This window comes from Chinchilla lanigera, unplaced genomic scaffold, assembly GCF_000276665.1.
Source record: "Chinchilla lanigera isolate Chin_1 unplaced genomic scaffold, ChiLan1.0 scaffold00093, whole genome shotgun sequence".
In the NCBI taxonomy this organism is placed as follows: domain Eukaryota; kingdom Metazoa; phylum Chordata; class Mammalia; order Rodentia; family Chinchillidae; genus Chinchilla; species Chinchilla lanigera.
The window spans coordinates 1350342-1373638 of NW_004955494.1; the positions used below are offsets into that span (position 1 = coordinate 1350342).

The window sequence follows — 23297 nt, forward strand, 5'->3', positions numbered from 1 at the left end:
AATAAATGAGCAAAATACAAGCTATATGAAAGTAAACAGGAGAGATAGATATTTTGCAAATGGAAAATGACCCAAGAGATGAATGAGTGAAATAGAAGACATACCACAGCAATATATGTGCACCCATGTTTACAGCAGCATAATTTGTAATAGCTAAAATATGGAAGCAACACAAATTCCCATCAACTAGGAATGGCTAAAAAAGTTGTAGTATTTTTATATAAGGAAATATTACTCAGCTATAAAGAAAGATAAACTCAAGGTTTTTACAGGTAAGTGGTCACAACTAGACACGATACTCATAAGTGAAACAAATCAGACCTGCATGTGTAAACACCATATTGTCTCACTAGTGTGAGAACCCGAAAGAGTGAATAAAATCTAAAAGGTACAATAGATATTGTGAAAGGGAAGTAAACTGCTCAAAAAGAAAGATCAACTGGGATGAGGGAAAAGAAAAAAAAAAAGAAAGAAGAGAAAATATGTATATATGTGTACACAGGATAGCTATGATAATTGTACTACTGATTTCTATTGCTTCATTGAAAGGAACAGTTAATGTTTAATTGTTTGATCAATCTTACATGCCTATATTTTTTTATCTGAGTAACCAATTTGAAGATAACAATATATAATGCAATAACCATTGTTAATTTCCTATCATCTTTGAAATTCTGTATTGCTTGTATTGTTTTTGTGTTATGTTGTAAATGTATGTGTTTGTTAATATGTTTTTGTTCTTTTACCTTTAAAGTAAAAAAGAATTAATATGTGTCTTGTATGTGTACCAACTAGCCACAATAAATATAATCATTATGTATCACAACCATGTGTACTAATAACAAAAAGATATTTCACTCCTCACCCACACTCACACTGTATACTTGCACTCCTCAATGATGTATTTTGAAAGTCAGAACCCCTCACATAAAGGTCAAAGGCAGTGATTTTTTCCAAGGGGCAGGACACAATTTCAGCACAGAACTCACATATGTGATATGGATTAAGCATTTTCATGCCAACTAGAATCCTCTCTGGGACCAACAAAATCAAGCACTGTCCATATTTCACATAGGCACACATCTATACAAAAACAAAAACTCAAAAAGTAATCAGCAACATCTCATAGGAGATATATGTTCCTTGAAGTCAGTACTTACAGAAGTAACAGAGAAATCATACAGAATATACTGCTTTTTAGCTACAGCATCTGAAAGAGAAAGACGTATGTACCCATTAGTAGAGAAAGTAGAGGAACTGGGGAGTCACCCTCTTCCTCTAAATTACCTTTGCTTCTCCTTCTTCTCATCCAAGATCTGTCCATTTTTATCAACTGGCACAAAATTTCCCTGGACCACTTGGACTGTGAGTACACTCATGGCACCTTGTATTACCATTTTTCAGGCATTTATAACATTTTGACTTGCACTATAGGTATCTACATGCAGATTATAATTTTTGCACTAGACTGCGGATGAATTCCTCAAAGGCATCATTTATGCCATTTTCATCTTTATATCCATTGCATAAATGAAATCATAAATGGTAAATAAACATTAATGCATTCTAATTCTTTTATCTGTATATTTATTTTTATTACTGCATGTTCATAGTACATGTTTACATTTCGTTTGTGAAGCTGGAACATGTTCTTAACACATCTTAATTCTTTTATTCATCTACTCTCACTCCCCTCCCTTTCATTCCCTCCATCTCTTGATTCCCTGACCATTTGTCAAAGATCTCTTTCTCCACTTCCTATTATCTATCTTTTATTTTGCTCTTTATCTAATTCTATCTAAAAACCCAGGGCAGGATTTTTATGTAATGACAAACTATGAGCTTACGTAAGGTTTTAATGTGAAATCACTACAGTGGAAAAAAAAAACCACTACAAACTAGAAATTTCTACTTCATTTGTCTCTGAAGCAGCACTTTTACAAAGCTTTTAACAAAATGCATTTCTTTGTCTTAATGATGAAATCCACAGGAGAGAATAAGTAAGCTGAATGCAGTAACGGCTGTTGGTTTGTAGCATCAATAACACAGAAGGTGTACATTTGAAGTGTATTTTGATCCATTCATTTGGCTTACAAAACTTTCAGAATAACCTTTGACTCACTGACTCTAAGCTACAGAAATAAATGATATGATAACAGGGATAACTCGTTAGTGGCAGCCATGGCCCCATGAAGAAGTCTACCTTTCGCCACACCATCATCCCAGTACAGCTGTCCTTTTGCTTCTCTCTTATAGTCCAAGGCAACAATGAGTCCCAGAGAATTCTTCCGGCTGAGAAGAGCAATTCCCAGTTTTAGAGAATGAAGAACAGATGGAAGCATGCAAAATCAGACCTTTTGATTTTGGGGACTGGTCCCCCAGAATCTACCTCAGAGACTGAATAAATAGTAACACTGTATGGAAACACGAGTTGGGTATAGACAGGGAGCAGAGCTTAGTAGAGAAAGCATAAGGAGAATGATAGAGGGAGGCAGTTCCTGCTGAAATCCGGGTTTGTGATTATTCTGAGTATTTTACTGAGTGCTTACCATGTACTAGATATTCTCTAAGTATCTTATACAGTACATGCATACATACACACATGTTATTATTTATATTCATTCATTTAATCCTCATACTAATGCTTAAAAGTCAGATTAATATCCTCCCTAGTTTACTAATACTATATACTTATATAATAGTATATATAATAGTATACTATACTATATAATACTTATATAATATATAATATTTACATATAGTTTATACTTTTATATAATAGTATATACTTATATACTATATTAATACTAGGCACAGCAAAGTCAGCTGTCCACAATTAACCTATTTGGTATGCCATAAACCCAGGGTTTAAACTCAAACTGTCTCTAAAAGCTGAGCCCTTAAACTCCAAGCTATATTGGTTTTCACATATAACTTATCTCCCATTTAATTTCCAGTCTCTCTTGCACTAGGGAATATACCTAAGGACAATTTCTAACCACATAAATCCTCATGGATGATGACTCTTGTCCTATAATCTAATTTAATCCAAATGTGAAGAACTATGGGAATGAAAATGAACTGCAGCTACATTTATCTCCACAAAAGAGGACTCAGATGCCAATTTTTCTGAACCAATTTTGAAAAGAGAAGAGGATTTCTGAGTAGAACTTTTCCCCTGGCCATTCAGTCTTGGTCCTGCTTGCCTCCCTCAATAATGCCCTGCACAGTAGAGCACCAGAGTTAAAACAAACAGGAGCTTACCTTGTCTCCGTGGTTGTGCTTGGCTGCTGGGTGGGGAATATGTAGCCCCCTCGAAGGTGGAGCCCTATCCTGTCACCTGGGAGCAGCATATTCACAAACTGCTTCCTCCATTGAACAGCCACTCCCTAATCAGAAACAAGGGAGGCAGAGCAGATAACTGACTGTGAGGGCTTGGAAGTACTAGAAATCATCTGGCTCAGTTGCCTAATCTTAAAGAAGAGAAGACTGAAGACCTCCAAGTGAAGTGACTTCCTCGAGGTATGCATGTAGCAGACGGTAGAGCGCAAACTCTAACCACCTGCTTTCTTTCCTTTTCACCACACTCTATGATACTGTTTGGATCTTCCATGTTCCCCAAAGGCCCATGTGTTAATGGTTTGGTCCCTAGCTTCCTACTGTTCGGAGGTGGTGGAATCCCTAAGAGGTGGGGCCTAATGGGAAGTTTTAGGTCATTGGGGGTGTGTCTTCCATGGGGACTGTGGGACCCCAGTCTTTTCTTCTTTCTCTCTTCTCCCTCCTGGCAATGAGATGAGTGATTTTACTCCAACATACAATGCCATCATGATGTGCTGTGTTAGGCCCAAAGCAAAAAGGTCAGTCCATCAAGGACTGGAGCCTCCCAAACCAAATAAACATTTTCTTTATAAGTTGATCACCAGAGGTATTTGCTACAGTGACAGAACTCTGACTAACACACTATTTTCACAACTGACCTTGAATTCTCTGTTATCATAAAGGCCAGTAACTAGTGCTAATAGCTAAACAGTAACCAGGTTGATACAGTGAATTTCCATAAACCTATTTGAGATATTAAATAATTTCACTGTATATTTGGAAAGGTCTTCTGCTATGTTGATGCCTCCCTAAAAATTCACTGGAACCTAATACTCAACTGTGATGGCATTACAAGATAGGGCTTTTGGGTGACTGACTGAGTCATGAAGACTCTGTAGGAAGTTGCCATTGATAAAGCAAATGAGCCTTCACCAGAACCTGAATTTGCCAGGACCTTGACCTTGGACTTTTAACCCCCAGAACCACTAGCAATAAATTTTTGTGGTTTACTAATTACCCAGTATAATTAAGGTATTTTGTTACACTCTTCTAACGCACTAAGACAGCTCAGAGAAAAGTACCCACAATAAGCTGAATGTAAAACTTTGTAGTATTATCCTACCCCAGGTTCCCAAAGCTGCTGGTTTAGAATTGCCCTCCGCTAGAGAGAGATCTCGGAGAGAGAGAGAGATCTCAGAGAGAGAACTGGGACCACTTCACTTACAGTCTCATAGTCATACCAGATGGCATCTGGTATGTAAACTTTCAAGTGATCCACACCCTGTTGAGATAAAAACAGTACACACATTAGCACCCCCCTCTGCAGTGTATAGAACACCTTCATTGTACATGGTTATCTGAACAATTCTAAAGCAGAACTGGGGTCATCCCATTCTACCCTTGAAAATACAGAAATTTATAGAGGTTGGGAAATTTTTCAAAGCAAAGCTATACCTAGATATCAAGTTTGTTTTGCATTAATACTCTTAAATTTTCTGGGAGAAACACAAAGAGTTCATTCACTGGATAATGCAAGCTGAGAGTTAGGAAGGGACTGAACTAGCGAGCCCCCGAGAAGTTTTCCAGCAGGGTTACTTCTTGGTTAGCAGGACCTGTCATCAGACAACATGCCTAAAACACCAGCTTAAAGGACCTTAACATGCATACATTGGCAATATTTTACACCAGAGGCTGATTAGTATAATCCTGATCCTTCTTCTATACTTCTCATTTCTTTGCTGCCTTAAATCACTCTTAGGTTAGGTGCATGTGGTCCTTTATACATGGTCTTCACCCTACTTCCTGCTCCTCTTCACAACTAACCTCTCTTTCCAACCCAACCGAACTCTCAGAAAACAAACCATGTGGTCGAGGAAGCACAGACAGATGGTCAGTACACAAACAAGAAAGCACTTAAAGGCCATATCAGTGTCACAGCTATGTGCCTAAGGACTCAGGATTTGAGGCAGTTTTATAAATGGAAATTGTTTATTTTCTGGGATGCTGGGACCAAGAGTTACTATTGATTTCATTTCTAAACTGTCATGATCTCTCATTTATATTCATTTTTAGATTTCAATGTAATCATGGATACTCAGGATCTAGCTTATTCAGCTACATAGCCATGAAGATAAATGCAGTACTCCACTCCATTATTTAGATTACAAACTTACTTCATATAAAACAGGCGTGATGAGGAGTCCAGGCCCCCATAAGAACTGCTCATGCACATCCCATGTGATTGGGTCATTGTAGAACCTTGAAAACAGAAAGCAGGATGATGAATTTAGAATTTCTAACACAGGACAAGAGCACAGTGTGTCCTAGCTGAACTTGTTACCACTAACAAAGTAAAGTGAAATTGTACACTCCTGGTGAGTGTGATCAGGAAACTCACTCATGCACCAAGGGCCTTGTTACCGTCTCCCCCAGAGTGTGAGCACGGTAGAAGAGGGTGTAGAGATAAGGCAGCAACATGTAGCGGATATTCAGATAATGTCTGGAGGAATTCAATAGCAGAGAGTCAAACCCAAAGGCAGCTGGGTCCTGGTCCTAGAAGTAAGTGGAAGCAATTACTATTTCTTTTTATTATAGTTTAAAAGTTCTCTTACAATAAGAAACTTTCCCAATGGAAATAGCCATGTTCTCCAACCTCAAAAACATCAACAGTGTTTCCAGAACAGAAAGGATCTTGGTCCTATTCCTTCGTTTTACAACTGAGAAAGCAAATAAAAGTTTGTATGACTTTCCTCATGTAGAATTACAGGTAGGTGGCAGAGTTTTCACTTGACACATGTCTACTGAAGGCAAACTACATCAGTCCCAGAATGACAAAGGAGGCATGTATATAAAAGGGCCATAGTAGGCCCTGCACCTTCCAGAGCCACCTCAATTTATTTGATGTGGATTTTCATATCTCACTTGGAAGATACTAATAAATTCTATTAAACTTAGCTAGACAGCTAAAAATGTTCCAAATCCATTTTCTAAGCCACATTGCCTGCTTCCATGATCTATAATTCATCTTTTCCTTTCCATGCAGTTTAATGAATGCTCCATTTTAAAAAATTTATGTCACAATAAAACTAGACATTTGCTTCTGTAATATTTTCATTATCACAATTTGTTTTGTTTTTTCTATCCCGAGGATAGTGGCTTCTATTTATTCTACAATATTCAATATGTAAAGAAAGCATAACAGGTTTTAACAGATTTTATCCAAACCCTTTAAAGAGAAAGCTAATTTTCTTATAACCAGGAGATAGAAATTTTCCACACATGGCTGGCACTCATCTTGCTCATTTTCTTTATAATGTGAAAGATATGAAAGATACTCATGCTATATTTAGACTGTATTTTTTGGTTCTAAATTTTGGAGAAAACTGTCTGAATTTATTTCTTTATTTTACTCCCTAAAGTGCCCATCCTCTCACTTAATAGATTTACTCTCTGCCCGCAATACAAGGCTCATGAAACTTCTGAGATGAAACAAAAGAAAACAATATTCCATAGCACCAGTCACTCTGGTTCTCCACTGACACAGACAGGAGCTGCCCCACTGTGGTGGTCACAGTCTATGTAGATCTTATTGGACACTTAAAAAGTATTAGTAAGACTGAGGGACTAACCGTTTCACTTTATTGGCTTGTGGTTAAGTATATATTTAATGACTGAATTGATGTAAAATAGTATTCCCATCAAATGCCATTATCTTGATAGCATTATATTTCATTTAACTGCTGAAAATGCAAAATACAAAGATGTGATAAAATTGTAAAATTCATGCTGAGTTTTGAAGAGTTGGTAGAAAGAAAAAAATATAAAATAGCCAATAGTAGCCTGTGTTAAACACAGACTGAAATGATAATGATATGAATATACTGTTACATAAACATATTTTAAATATCCTCTATGTCATTTTACTTTCTACATTTAAATATGAACTGAAATATGTGGCTGTTATGATAATTCTTTCAGAAAGAGATGGATTAGAAAAAAGAAAACTAGCACTTTTTAACCTAGCCACCTGCATGTGCTGAGTGTTTTTATTATACAAATCTTTAGGCCATCTCTCCATGAAGAGCACCTGCCTTACCTGCTCCCAGCCACTTGGACAATCAGAAATAGTTCATCTCTTTCTCTCCCTAGACTAGGAGTGGGTAGGAAAGCCCAAAGATAAAACATTTTGAAAGTTTTATTGCTAATCCTTCCAGGTTCGACAATTTTCATTGCCAAAGCTGAAAGATGGAGCTAAAATTATCACTAGGAAATTACTCTAATGAGTCTATTAAAAGTTAAATAATTCAATCTGAAGTATTTCAGTAGTAGATTATTTTATTTAAAGAAAGGAACCCCACCTTACTTGCTCCTGCGATAGCCATACATACCTCAAGAGGGACTTGGCATACTTGCGTGTCAAAAATTTTATTTTGGATACAGAGGATAAAGGTGAGATGGACCATGGGAAGTAGTATCTGTGTGTTAGGGGATTGTTAGGTGGTATCTCCCAAACTATTTGTTATGGTTTGTGTCTGGGTGTCCCCCCAAAGCCTCATGCCTCATGCCATGGGGCAGGCTTTTAGAGTTTGACTGATTATGGGTGTGAGAGCCCTGGGGTGGATAGTTTGCATATGTAAGGAAGAGGAAAAGGGTGCTTGAGGCCATTCTGCCCTGGTGTGTGCTTGTTGCTTTTGCTGTGTTCTGCCGCCATGAGCTGTAGCTCTCTGCCATGTGCCATTCTGCCTTGTAATCTGCCAAGTATGGACTAAAATCTCCACAAACTGTAAGCGAAATAAACCTTTCCTTCCTTAATTTTGGGTGTCAGGTATTTTGTCCCAGAAACAAAAGAAAAGTAACCAAGACACTATTCATAAAAGGTGCTCTGTTCTGTCCCAACAAAGTTAAGATTGTTCAAATCACTGACCTGCCTCTCCCTAAATTTTTCCTCCTCACTGCCCAATATTATGGTAATCTCCTTTGTATTAACTGAAGTAAAAAACAAATCTCCTATGAGATGATATTGGGAGTAACAGAAGCACCATAGAAACTTTAACAAACTTTGATATCTGCTTTTTATCACCCAATATTATCCTTCTTCTGCAGTTAGGGCCAACCAGTAGCATTTTCCTCAACCCCCTCCCCCTTTGCAAACAAATAGATTATACAATCCAAAAAGCTTTTATCACTGCTCTTGGGGAACTTACACGGAAACCAGGTCCATTGTGATTTCTTGATAGTGGATAAAATGCTCCTAGCTGCATCCACCTTCTGCAGAGCTCTTCTGTGACATTTCTTGTGTAACCACAGATGTTAGCACCTACCTAGAGAATTAGCACACATACGGAACAGTGGCCACTAAGTAAAAGCACTGACTGTTTTCTTATATGATAGAAGAGAATCTCTATTGCCATCACTCAATACTTAAGGAGACTCCAGAGTCCCAGGACAAGCCTCCCACTGCATAAGAGAAGAAGAGACGTATACATCATAGAACAGACTTAGAAGAAGACTGACTGATGGTGTAGGCATTGTTTATAGACAATGGTTGCAGCCAACTGAGTTGTTATGGTTGGTACATTGTGTCAACTTGGGGAATCTAGAGGTTTGGCTAAGAGACTCAGCAGGGAGCCAGGGTATTACTTTGTATACACCCTGAGTCTGTGGAAGACGAGGACATGGAGATTATGTGAGTGCTACCTGCTCCCTGGGTGGGGGTAGCCTGTTTACAATGTAAGGGAGGGAAAGAGGCTGCTTGCCAGTTCCCAGTTTCATACTCCCCTATTCTGTGATGCTCTCTGCATAGGACTTTTCTGTCAATACTAATATATTTTATTCATGGTGTCTGTTTCTTATCTCCAGAGATTCCATGGATTAAACTGGGAAAACTGGTTATCCATATGCAGAAGATTGAATGTAGATCCATATCTCCCATCACAGACTAAACTAAAATCAAAATGCATCAAAGATCTAAATGTTAAAAGAGTAATAATATGATCAAAGAGAAAATAGGTAAAACTCTTGAAGACATAAGCATAGGCAAAGACTTTCTGAATAGAACCCAATTTGCACAAGAAATAACACTAAGAATCAACCAATGCAATCATATCAGATTAGGAAGTTTCTGTATGGCAAAGTTAACAACCAACAGAGTGAAAAGATAGACTACAGAATGGGAAAAATAGTGCCAGCTATTTTTCAGACAGAGAACTAATATCTAGAATGTATATTAAACTAAAAAAATCAGATCCCCTAATGATAAAGGTTTATCGTCTGATTTTTAAAAGGCAGATCAATTACAGAAATTGATTTTTCTAATACTTATCACAACAGGACATATGCTTCTTAGTTTTCAAACATCCTCAAAGACTGGTGATGGAAAGCATTTCAAAGGACAAAGGGTTCATTTCCTTGGTTGGAATGAGGCGTACCATGGGAATACCAAATAGGTTGAATTCAAGGATACTGGGGATTGACCACCGGAGGTCATCCCATGTGGCTGCATTGTCTCCCAGCCAATGAGCAGCAAATTTGCCAGATCCAGCGAAAGTTGAACGAGATAAGATGAAGTTCCTTTTACTGGGGAAGATGGTCTGCAGAGCACTGAAAAAAAATACAGCCAATTAAGTATGAGGTGAGCCTGAACTTCTAGAACTTGCCTTATACCAAGGACAGCAATGGGCTTTCCAACCTAACTGAAAAAACCTTCGTGATGTCAGAAACAAAGTATGCAAACTAGTTAGCATTTTTAATACTTTCTTTCCCACTGCTGGGTAAGGTTTCAGATTTCATATAAGATAACACGGACTTCTTTACTCCAAACCTCCTCAAATTTTTTCTAGACTGCTATTCTCCTGATTATATTTTCTCCATCTTGTTAAATCTGGTTGTTGTCTTGCCCTTTTAGTGAACAATAGATTCATTCTGCGTGTTAGGTTTTGCCTCATTTTCTACCACAAAACAAGGTTTTTCTAACTTCCCTTATTTCCATGCCTTGCTGCTTATGCATAATCCTTATTAGCACAGCACCAGCACACACAGTGGAACTCTGCGTCCTCATTCTCACTTGGATAGGCTAGCAGACAAGCCACCCTTATTACCAGTGGCTGGAGATTTATTGCTGTCTGCAATCATCAGTCGTGGCAGAAACACAGTCCAGGCTATAGAGAGTGAAACTGAAACATGGATGAAGAGATCTGAAGCTGCACTTAGAAGAGGTCACTATGCCAGCATAGATTAGATAACATTCAGGTGTTCCCTGCTTTGAGAAAAAGCCTTATTCAGAGATCCTTAAGTTTATCTTTTCCTTTTCTCAGGTCTGATTCATGTCATGGTCCCTGAGGGGACCTGCTCTCCTGCTTTTAGCTCCCTTGGTTTGCCCAGTGACCTGTGTTCCTCAACTATGCTTCCAGTTAAGGTTTAGCCGTGTCTTCCTCAGCCCTATGACTTGAGTTCACATAATGTCCAGAATCCAGAATGAAAATCTTGTCTCCTTTAAGTCCAACTCTGCTTCATGCCCAAAGACCAGGAAGAAACCCTCTATTTACTCAGTTGCAGTTACTACTAACTATTAATAACAGCTATTAGAACACTTAAACCAACCCATTCATGACTGTATAGAACTTTTAATACAAGGAGACACTGGCCACAAAGTGATTTGGAACTCTTTCTCTCCTCCAACTTTTCCTGACTCTTTCTGACCATTGATTTACTCCTCCTCCCACCTCTTATCCTTAGAATTTTGTAAGAGTTGATGTCATCAGAACAGGAAGGGACCACTGGAAACAACAAGCCATCCAAATCTCTCATTTCAGAGAGAGAGGTTGGAAAAGCAGGGATAAAAATCAGAGATAAGTATCATTCTTCTTGGGGCTTTCCTTTTGCTGAAACATAAAATTTGTGTATGTACTTTGCAAAGACTCTCTCTATCACAGGGAAATCCCAGCATAATGCAAAACCCTGAAGGCAAAATCATGCTAGCAAACACAACAGACAGTCTCCACCTCTAACGCATCAGGTTCTCTGCGTGCCCAGTCTGCTCCTTTCTTTCTCAGGCCAGGAGTTTATTCTAATATGTCTTCAGTACACACACTACTCATAAGGCCAAGGATACAGGGCTAACTTTGTCCTCAACGAACTTACAGTCCAGCAAGAAAAAAAATGACCATCTGAAAATTATGATGCATTCTTTTTGCATATTAAGCATATTGTAATGTGAGAAATAGCACAGAAAAAGGAGAAAGAATTTTCCCAGACTGTAAAGAGGCTTTCAGACTGATAACTTAGACAAGTATATCTTTGCAAAATGAGCAGGACAAGAAAGGCTGTCTTTTATAGGGCAAACATCACATGAAAAAATGAATAGCATTTAAAGTTGGAAGCAACAAAAAGTTGCACATTACCAGAGAATAAAGCATGAAGAGTAGCAAAGATGTGAGAAATTTAGGTGATGAATTATCTCACAGCTTGTGCTAAGGTGATTAAACTTTATTACACAGAAAATAGTTGGCTAAAAATAATTTCACACCCATTGAAAAATGAGAAAATTTGTGCCTCAGAAAGACTGCATTTACCACTGAGTAAAATAGTGCATCTTAAATTTTATCACACATTCAGTACACCCAGAAATCTTGTTAAAATACAGACTGTGATTTTCAAGGTCTAGGTTAGGTCCAAGATACTTCAGTTTTAATACATCTCCTGGCAACACTGACACTGTTGTCCTAAGGCCATACTTCTAATATAAAAGGTAGAGAATAAATTGATTGAAAATTAAAGCCAAGGGAGCCTGGACATGGGCCAGGTGTAACGATTTATGTGGGAGATGACAATGACCTTAAATAAGAAGTGGCCATGAGTAAAGGTAAGAAATGGTTATAGTGATGTTTCAGAAGCAGCAGGCTGATTTTATGTAGAAACATGAAATAAAAGGTGATACAAAGTTTCTCACTTGGGAATCTAGGAGACAGGGTTAGTGTTGCTACCAACCAAGACAGGGAATTTAAGAGTTTCAAAAATGATTAGCCAGAGTGGAGAGGTGAGCTGAAAAAAGGGAACAGAGCCAAAAAAAAAATGTCATGTGAGCCGAGCCAATTATAGATTTTGACATCATTCAAAAAGTTACCATAAAAACCATGGGAAGGAATAAATTACTGATGTGTTTGGCATGGGATGGAAAGAGAAGAAGCCTAAGGATTGACCCTCAAGTTTCCTCAGTGAAAGAATGGATAGAAGCAATCTAGATACAGAGAGATAAAGAGATGAGAAGGAATAGGAGGAAAGAGAACAAGGTAACAGGTAGAGTTGGGTCTCAAGGACTCCAGAAGCCAAGGTTCAAAGAAGTAGTCATGACTGTGTACCCCAGAGATAGAAAATTCAAGTAAGATGAAGACTGAGATACTCCCTGTGAGTTCGTCACAGCCCCTGCCAACTATGGAGTTCTAGAATCACTAGAAAAGCAGAGAAGACTAAGATTTAAGTTCTTTCCTAAAGTGCTGGAAGATGCCAAATAACCATTCACACACTTTAGTTTCCTCATCTTTTTGGAAGATTTAAAATTAAAACCGCCTTAAGCTTAAATCCAAATTTCTTGCTTTCATAGATATAAAGACTATATTTTATATTTTCCTGAGGAAGGAACTGGGTGAGAGGAGGGACTATTTCTCAGTTCACAAAACCATCACTAATAAAATCCGTGTGACAAGGTGTGGAAAGGATGGAATCATTTGCAGTACACATCAGTCTCCTTGTTAGATTTTTTTAATGGATGATGGTAATTTATCTTTCACTGTTGAAGTCAAGTAACCCTAGTGTGGTAACCATAGCACATTCTGTAACACAACCTGGCAAGGGCTGACTTCCAGTTAGGGTCTAAGTGTCTCACATAGTATTGCCTGCGTGTATCCTTGAAATAATAATGCTCTGTAACCATAAGTCAATTAAAATTAATCCTCTACAGAAACCAAAATTTTACAAGAAAGAGCCTCTGAAGTACACTATTAGGTCAGTTTCTATATCATGATAACTGCAAATAATATTTGAATACCTATGAAAGAGAAGAAAATCCCTCTACCTTCCACCTCCCACCTCTCAAATCTGGAATAAGGCGAGGGCCAAGTCCTTACGTGTCTGTAGCTTTTGCCATGGAGTAGCCATATAAGCTGTGGACATCATAGTGAAAGCCCCAGTGAAATTCTGTGTCCATGCAGAGGGTCCTGGCAAACAGCAAGCCGTCCACAATGTCTAGGAGGAAACATCATTAGTGACATCCATCAATTTTAGACAAAAATCACCATTCAGTCTTTTTCTTACTGGTTACTGTACCTTCCATCCTAAACTCCACTCCACAAAATCTTTTCCAGATTTTCAATTCTACACTAAATACTACTTGCTACCTGGGGGTGCCCTGAGCTCCTCCATGTGTTTTTAAAGTTAATTTGTATTCCCTTGAACTCATTAAGGATGATGGTAAGTGAAAGCAAGTGAAAAACCTGTTGAGCTGTGGGCACATAGTCTGAAATTAAATATAAAGTCCATATTGTTTATCTACATCTATTTAAGCAAGAATTGAGTGTACAATTACAAATAGGACAGCAATGAAAGCAAACACTTTCAATTTTATATTATAGATCTCACTCACACTTTTAAAACAACAACAATAAATAAGATGGGTCGCTTGGGTCTTCTCCTGAATAAGAACTCAAATCCTGGCTCTGAGAACCCCCAAGGTTACTATACTTTCCTTTTTTCAATCCAAAAATGGTCAGCCTTTTCTGCCTCATGAGCTATAATCTCCTTCCTTCCCCTTTTCTCTGTGGACTCAAACCTGGGCCATATCTTCCTACCTTCATATAATGTTGCTCATATATAGGACCTTAACACAAAGCACAATTTCAGAAAGTGGTAGAACAAGGAGAGACTAAGGTTTAGCTTATCCTGGCAGCCTAACAGAACCAAGATTTGTAGTCATAAATTATACTGGATTATAAACTATAAAGACAAATACATTTCTTACATAGCTTAGCCTGTGACATTAGATCCACAGCCACTTCAGCTGTAAGAAGGGCAGTAATATTTTCCCAGAATTAAAGGTAATTATACCTCTCTTAATCATACTGATAATGTGTCTTATGCAACCCTGAAAATATGAGAAAGCTGCCCAGCTCAGAGGGAAAGTAGCTAGTTACAAGTGAGGAGACAAAGAGCAGAGAGATAAGGATTGAGGTCCTCACCAGAGCAATAAGAAGGTGATAGATCGAGCATTTCTGTAGGAAAACACAAAGCACAGCTTTGGCCAAGAAGAAGGTTAAGAGATTAAGTATGATAAACTCATCCAAAATGAACAAAAAGGATGGGGGAGATGCAGAGTAAGTAGAAAACAACAAAGAATAAATTAGGGAAGTAAAGAGCAAGTTTTGCAAGAGGTTATCAAAATTCCCTCCAAAATATCCTTTACTCCTTCAGTGACCAATGTGGCCAAAGAAGCAGCTAGACCTTGGTCATAGAAGTATGCATAGCATGGGTGAAACAGGTAAACTGGTAGAGCCCACACAACTACTGCTTAATCAGTGTTCTCTAGAGGTGTATAAAGAGAGTGTGCTTGAAGATTATACTCCCTTGAAGTTAAGCTGAGTTTGCATAACTATACCCTAGCAAAGGAATGTGGACAAACTGGGTAGAATCCATATCCAGCCCACCCATACAATTCCCATCATCCATGAAGCTCAAGACAAAGGCCTCCAAGGGGGAAAACAACACTGTTATGATCTGGATAAAAATGTCCTCATGTTTCCAAGCGTGGAAAGGTGATGGATTAAATCCACTGATGAATTCACAGCTGAATAGCCTATTAGGAGGTAGAGGCCAGTTGGAGGAAGTAGGTCACCAGAGGCACAGCTCTGTCCCGGAGCTCTCTCCCTTTCTGCTTCCTCTTTGCCATGAGGTAAGAAACCTTGCTTCACACTTTCCACCATGATTATTCTGCCTGAAACCAGCATACCATGGACTGAACCCTCAGAAACCATAAGCCAAAATGACCATTTGTGCCTCTAAACTGACTTTCCTGGGTATGTTGTCACAGTGATTCAGAACTGCCTAGTACAAAGAAAATGGAAGAAACCAGACCTCTGAATCATCACTTAACTCAGGACACTCATCCATCACTACTAAGAATTGTGTGAATAGGGCCGGGGATATAGCTGCCTGGCAAGCGCAGTGTCTTGAGTTTGATTCCTGGTACCAAAAATAAATAAAATAAAATAAAAAGAATTATGTGAATAAAATAAACTATTATGTTAATTCATTGAGATGTAGGATGAAAGAATTTTGAGTTCTGGAGTGCAAAGTGCTCCAGGCTCAGACTAACACTTTCACCACATGTTTTTCACAGTTTATGGCAGCAAAAATGTGATTAGATTTGCTAATAATGCCAGAGGAAGAGTGATCGAGATATATGGGGATGGGGACCTGTTGGACAGAGAAGTGAGTTGCACTTAACCACACTGAGTATTTTTGGGACTGTTTTAAATATGTCTTGCATCTGAAACATTAGCAAACAGTTGAACACTTACTGGGAGTAAAAGGAGGAAAGTTCAAGATATTTGATTCACACTGCTGATTAGAACCTTGGAGAAAGCTAGAGACTTCATCCATTTCCTTCAAAGACACAAAATACAAAAATGGCAAATGTTATTGGTTTAGAATAAGCTTTTAGGAGATGCTTACCAAACTAGAGCCAGGATATTTGGTGTCTCCTGTAAGTGGTATCTGAATTGTGAATAGTTTCCCCGAATTTTACTGGCCTCTATTTCATCTTTTGTAAAATTAAGTAACTGAATTAGGTTACTTCTAGGAAATGTTCAGCTCTAAATGACTTTGATTGTAAATTAATCTCAGTCTATTAATTAAGAAAAAATTATTTCAAAGGCTGACTATTGAAGATGTTGTTGGTTTTACAATTTCATACCTTAAAAAGGCAAAGACAAGGCAACATTTCTGTTTTATAATTTTCTCGATATTTTATTTCACTGAGTGAGGGACAGTAAGATAATATAAAATTGAGATCGAATCATGTCTTTAAGATAGATTAAAAATAAATGATCTCTAGTCTTTCAAACAAACAAAAGTGTTTTCAAATTTTCCCCGAAAGTCCCCACTATTCACAAATAAGAAATACAACAGCCTCCTTGAATGACTTTTAGTGATCAAATATTTTGAGCCAATACTACAAATAGTAGTACAGTAATCATAGCTTTAATAAAGTCATATTTTTATGCTGACAGTTAATGGAGGAAAAGCTGAAGGCTTGCAAGAGCAAAAAAGGACTTTCTGAACAGAGCTCCAATTGCACAAGAAATAAAAGTAAAGGAAATAAGCAACAGAGTGAAAAGACAACCTACAGAATAGGGAGATTTGCCAGCTATTTCTTGGGCAGAAGACTAATACCTAGAATATATAAAGCACTAGATCTCCCAAAATAAAAGACCAACTGAAAAATGGGCAAGAGAAATGACCACATATTTCTCAGAAGAAATACAATGGCCAATAAGTGCATGAAAAATTGTTCAAATTTGCTGGTTATTAGAGAAATGCAAATTAAAACAACACTGAGATTTCAATTACTCCAGAAAAAATGGCGATCTTCAAGAAATTAAATGATAATAAGTGCTGGCAAAGCTGTGGGGAAAAAGAAACCCTCTTACATTGCCAGTGAGCATGTAACTTAGTACAACCATTGAAGATTTCAGTATGAAGATTTCTCAAAAAATAAAAGTAGAAATTCCATTTGACTCAGCTACCCTTTCTTCCCAGCAGTGCTAAAGTCTCCACATGACAGTGGATCATGCATTTCCATGTTTATAGCAACACAACTCATAATAGCTAAATCTTGGAAGTGGCCTATATATCCATTAACAGAAAAATGGATAAAGAATATGTGGTATCTGTACATCACGGGACACTACGCAGCTATAAAGAAAGATAAAGTTGAGACATTTGTTGAAAAATGTATGCATGTTGAAAAGATAATGTCAAATGAGATAAATTAGACACACAAGCTTAAATACCACATGGTTTCTCTCATGGGAGGAACCCAAAGGTCAAATAAAGGACTGATGAAACAGGGAGAAAGATCTTTTGCAAATGGGAAGGGGACCAAGAAACTGAGAGGGGGGCATAAAGAGATTTAAAATCTGTCCTGTGTCAGGTACATGTACCAGTTACACACAATGAATGCAATCATTATATGCGGCAAACATGAATGAATGAATGAATGAATGAATGAGAGAGAGAGAGAGAGGCAGGGAAGAAGGGAGGAAGTGGAGGGGATCTAAAAACAAAAGGAGGGACCTGAATGGGGAGGGAAGGAGAAGAAAAAGAATTAAGCTATGTTGAGTACATGTACCTGCTCCCTAAGATGAACGTAAACATCATGGACTACAAACGTGTGATAATAAAAAAATTTACCAAATGAAATGACCAGTTGGTTGCAAATTCATGATAAAAACCTAGAGTTTTTAGAAGCCTTGTTTACTGCATATAAATTCAGCATTAAACAAGAGAATTTTTGAATATCAAAGCCCCAGCAAAGTATTTTATTAAATATCAGGGTCAAAATTCACCTAAGAAGTTGGTATTTATGCTTCCAAAGGAAATTTCGGTGTAATAACTTACAATCCACACTCCATCAAACTCCAGGCGGTTATGAAAGTCAGCGAGTTCCTCTGTCCACCACTGGGTACACACTGGATTGCTGAAATCAGGAAAGACTACTTGCCCTGGGTATCCCTAGGGAACAAAAAACGCTATGGCAATTTGTTTCATAGTTCAATTATTCAAGTACAGCGCTCTTGGCTGCTATTTCTTTTATGAGAAACCCCATGTTGCATGTCATTTTAGAGTCGAAATTTGTGACTCCCTCATTAAAAGAAAAACAGTGAAAAAATATGCAAAGCCAAAGGAAGAAAAAAGAAAGGGAAAAAAGACTCGAGTGAAAATACATTATATGTTCTTTTCTATGAAAATAATAAAATCAAACTGTATTATCTCTTTGTCAATTGGGAGATGAACTATTTAAAATAGTGAAATGTCTAATTGTAATACTTTGAAAGAGAATGATTAAGTGTGTTCAATGTATTATGAATTAAAGGTTATAGTAAACCTGCTTTGAATAATTTTATTATAAATAATGTTATTTGCATACAAAGAATATTTTATAAATCATTAAGATTTTTATCTACATCTATTAAACAATAACTTTAACACCTTCCACAAATAGCACAAAGATAGAGCCATGGCCAAATTATTTAAAATTCTGAATCAATAGGATACAAGCTTTTGTGCAAAATTCTTGTTAATTATTCCAATAAACCCACAGGTTGAGAATTAGGAACAATCTTACACTCAGGCAACATAATGAATATACATACCAAAAATGTAAAGAAATCTTAAAAGGTAAGATGGGAGCTTGAAATTCCCACTTTAAGTGGATTTAACTCTTAGTCCTTGTTTTAGGTGATGAGCACCAAGTAAAAATAAGAGGTGATTCTGTAGCTCAGCAAACACATAGTTCACCAACGGCAGTGTTCACTCCAGAACAGAATAGGAAAATTCTATTATAACAAGTGCTTTTATAACAAACCCCTACCACCTCCCCAACAGCTACCTCTGCCAACACCTGAAGCCAAATGGTTCATGTGATTTATTGGTTAACTGAGGTAACCATCTAAATAGATTTTTATAATTATATGCAAACATTTCATTAAAATGTCCAAATATTTGCACTGTTAAAATGACTCACAGATATAAGTAATTCTTAGATGATTAAAATAATTTTCATTCGACTAGGGCCTTGGATTTTGAACTTATACATGCATATGGGTGGATCTAGCTGATATTTAAAATTTCACATCAAATAAAACCATAAAAGTGAAGTCTTGGTTTACAGAAGGAAAGAAACTATCCTACTGCCTCATGGAACATAAAGTCAATTAAAAAGTAAGTAATCAGAATGAAGCACTGTGAATAAAATCAGTCAAGTGGATTAAGTAAACAGAGTTAAGAAAAGCCCATCAATAACCCTGAAAAGATAGTTTTGCAAGGTAAACCAGTCAGGGAGATACGTGATGTTTTCACATTAAGTACCAATTTGAGTAAATCTCACATAATTCAACCACCTAGGGTTGACCCTCTGCATAACTGAAATAAAAGGTTGACTATGTACATGCTTTTATTTAAAGTACACACTCTTAGAATCTCAGCTCTAATGGAAAGAGCCTCTTGAGCAGTCTCCTCCAATGCCTAAAACTGCTACCTTAGACTCAAGTCTGGGCTTTACCTAGAAGTCTTGTGTAAATTAAAACCATATTACTTGAGATAGCTTTCACATTAACGTATGAGCATCCAGGCGTGATATTATACTTAATATACTGTTTAGGAAAAGACAGAAATTGGGAGGCAGAAGGACTTTAAGTAATTGAATGTTTTAGGGCACACTGCTTCTCAATTATCTGTAGTATTAGTGGGTCAGGGACTAGATTTTTAAATCCTTCAGAAGTTTGCTCCTTTGATTCATACAGTTATGGGCTTAGAAATCATAATGAGATGAGCACTGTAAAGAAGTATTTTTTAAAAGCTATGCTGTAACTAGCCTTTTACCCATCGTCATACCAAAGTAAAAAGCCCCACCCCAAAAACCAATTGTAAATTTCTCTTTCTTGAGAAATTACCTCCCCGACTGCAAAGCCTTTGCTTTCCAAGACCCACACTCTCTTTATGCTTCCATTGTTGTAGGTCGTATAGGTAGAGTTCTTCAAGATGCCAGGATTCTAATAAACAAAGGGGATATAATATTATTTTGTAAAGATTTTTGTACTTTGAAAGAAAAGCAAAGTAACAGAGCATGTGTTTAAACATACCATGATAATTATGTATTTCTGTTCATTTCCATGTAATTCTTTGGCAAAATCTGAAAGGTTGAGGTAAGCTTGCTCATTAATAGTGAAATCTTTTCCTCCATCCATGTAGTCTATGTCTGAGTACTGGACATCCTGAAAGACAGCAATGCCAGTTAGAATCTAGCAATTGTCATCCTGCTGATCAAAAAGGTTTCAGCTCCAGTTTTTGACCCTTAAAAAGAAGCCCTGTTTCTTAATCCTGAAATCTCCAGGCCCCACTACCTCCTAGGAATGAATAAGCCATCTCTAAAAGATTCAGATGATTTTAGGTTGTGGCTTTACCTCACCATCCTGACAGAGACATATAATAAAGTATCAAAAGGAACTTGACAACAGGACCTGCGTCTTGTTCATCTCTGTAACTTAAGAGCCTGGATGCTTGACATCTAGCAAGTGCTCTTAAATGTTTAGCTAAAGAACATAGCAGTAATGTTATAACCATTTATAATCTTGAATGCCAAACGTCAAGCCAGAATACATCATAAAAGGAGACAATGGTCTTTTTGCCTTATGAAACTACTAGAATGATGATTAACAAAGATCCGTGGCAAAGAGACAGAGTTTTAACTAACCACACTCTCAGACACACTGTTTCTTGTGTTTGCAGATCAGCCTACAAGGGATAGGTATTATTCTCAAGTAGAAGGCTGAAATAGGAAGAAAACAAGTGACATTTCCCACAGTCACACGATTGGGCAGTGGGAAAGCTGACTGGGGCTTGGTGACAGCTCTTTGATTCTGGCTGCTCTTTCTTTCCCAATCTGCTACATACCTTGAGGACATATGGAAGACATTATGGGTTTCTCACGAGTTAGTGCACTAGGGGCCACCAGCCTGTAGCCTGCTTCCCAAAGTGGCATCATTTGTTCTGGTACTAGGAGGTCACTTAAGACCCAAGTTCCCCTACAACCACTTGGAAAGGAGCTCTCAGCTATGGAAGAAAAGCTACTTTGTTCCTGAACTGGTAACATCTCCACAAAGCCCTTCTCATGAGAAGCAGGAAGATAGATTAAAGCCAGTACCACAATTACAGTCAAAAGAAGTCTATCTGTGTAGTAATCCTGTCCCTTAGCAGACTGTGCAACCCTGAAATGTCATTAACCATGCAGTGTCTCTGCTTCCTCACTTACAAAGTAGTGATCATGAGGGCACACCAAGAATGTGAAAGCCCTTTGTAAAATAATAAATGTGTGACAAAATTTGGTCTGATTCTTCCCAGAACTGTTTTCTTTTTTAAAGATAGCAGATAGGGGAGAAATAAAATTAAATGCAATTTCCCTTTAATAGCAAAACAATATGATGAGCATAAGATTTCTCAAAGGAAAAACTGATCCCCTTGGTTGCTACTCTGAGAAGGGACTGAAGAGTCTAAGATCAAGCCAAAGTCATTTACACCGGGAAATCTTCCTTCGCACTCTAACAGGTACATGTTCGCTTCAAAGTTCAAAAGTTCCAAACAGCTAGCCCAAGATAAATTCTGTTGATAACTTCCCTAATCATGTGTTATACACTGCTTGGAGAGGTTTATCAAATATTAAATTCTTAAAATTATCTGTTGGTTTATGGGCAGACACTGGAAATCATGAATACTGTTCAACCATGAAGTTTCAAAATTAGTCTGGTAAGTCTGGAAAGAGTTTACAAGGTCAGTGTGATAAACTCATTTACTGTCAGTCATTAGTGTGATCATTGGTTCTCGTTAACCATGTCACCTGGGGTCGTGCTTCCTCTCATAAAATAACAGGTAACTTTGATGGAGCTCATCCTCTAAGGTAGGTGTTTTACGTACATTGCACAACTTATTTCTTTATCATCAAGTGAAATAAATCTTACATCTCCTTTAGTAAAGGTAGAAAGTAAGAGTGGAGATGTTACTTAAGTAGCCCAACACTGAATGGAGCTAAGAAGATGCACAGCTAAAACTAAAAAACCATTTCCATTTGACTCCCTAAACTTTGTTTGCATTTTTATGGGCAGATAGGCAATTTAACCTGTGAACTTTCTGACAGTATTTCTGTCAATGCATGTATTTCTGTCAATCTGTCAACCTATTAGTCTATTTGTATTTATCACAATAAATTACATTTGATGCAAAACAGTAAGATGGAAAATGGTCCTAAATGCAGGTAAAAGTATTAACTTACATATGGGATCCCAGCTTCACGATTTCGGCTCACAACCTTTTGCAACCCAGTGATGCCTCCATAATCCCTGCGACTAAGCTGGAACCCAAGACTCCAGTAGGAAGGCAAGAATGGTCGCCCAACAAGCTATAAAGAGAAGTAAAGAAGTTTCTAAGCTTTACAGTAAGCACTGTTTGTACTGCCACATTCAACAGTGGAAACATTAGCTCCATTTCATTTTTCATAAAGTCTTCAAAGCTATAAATGATAGAGCGAAGAGTAATCTTCTAGGGTAATCTGCAAATTTCCACAACATGTGTATCTCTTCATTGAAGACCTAAATGTACTCCCCAGAACTGCAAAATGAAAAAAAAAATGATAGGATTTGCAAAAGAATGCTTCACAAATGACATCACCTTGGGGAGAAACTAGTGGTATTCGTGCAGTTGGGAAGGATTTTTTTGGTGCTTACAATGTACCAAGAGCTAATGTGGGTACGTAGGATATAATGACAGAAAACATAGTTCCTTCCCTTGCAGAGCTTAAAGGAAATAAATGCCTACTGTAATTTCAGTTAGTGGCATTTTTCAGGGATAAAAGGAGAACAGGGATAAAAGGAGTGGATGGGTGAACAACACTGGAGTATGATTAAAATTCAAATGACCAAGTTGCTCCAGCCAACATTTTGAAAATGTTCCAGTTGAAACCTGTCCTATTTTACTCGTTCCTAACAGTCTCGGTCCTACATTGGGAGGGTGCTTTGTCTCTGAATCCCCAACTTGTTCCTCATTAACTATATTTACTGTATTACAGATGCTTCCTATTATAATTATTCAATAATTATAATTATTTCAATTCTGTTGCATTTCCTTATTTTATTATAAATTCACTGACATCTGGAACCATA

At 37.5% G+C, this 23297-nt stretch overlaps 1 protein-coding gene across 1 annotated transcript in view; it reads right to left on the reverse strand.

Moving 5' to 3' along the window:
- Mgam2 (maltase-glucoamylase 2 (putative)) overlaps nt 1-23297 on the reverse strand; it is an 83485-nt gene that overhangs the window by 42288 nt on the left and 17900 nt on the right. Inside the window, 14 exon segments of the mRNA XM_013505002.1 lie at nt 1161-1210; nt 2204-2292; nt 3265-3389; nt 4544-4600; nt 5493-5577; nt 5717-5871; nt 8523-8639; nt 9747-9918; nt 13440-13557; nt 15885-15969; nt 17986-18099; nt 20040-20138; nt 20229-20360; nt 22412-22537. Coding sequence (XP_013360456.1) covers nt 1161-1210; nt 2204-2292; nt 3265-3389; nt 4544-4600; nt 5493-5577; nt 5717-5871; nt 8523-8639; nt 9747-9918; nt 13440-13557; nt 15885-15969; nt 17986-18099; nt 20040-20138; nt 20229-20360; nt 22412-22537 — 1524 coding nt within the window.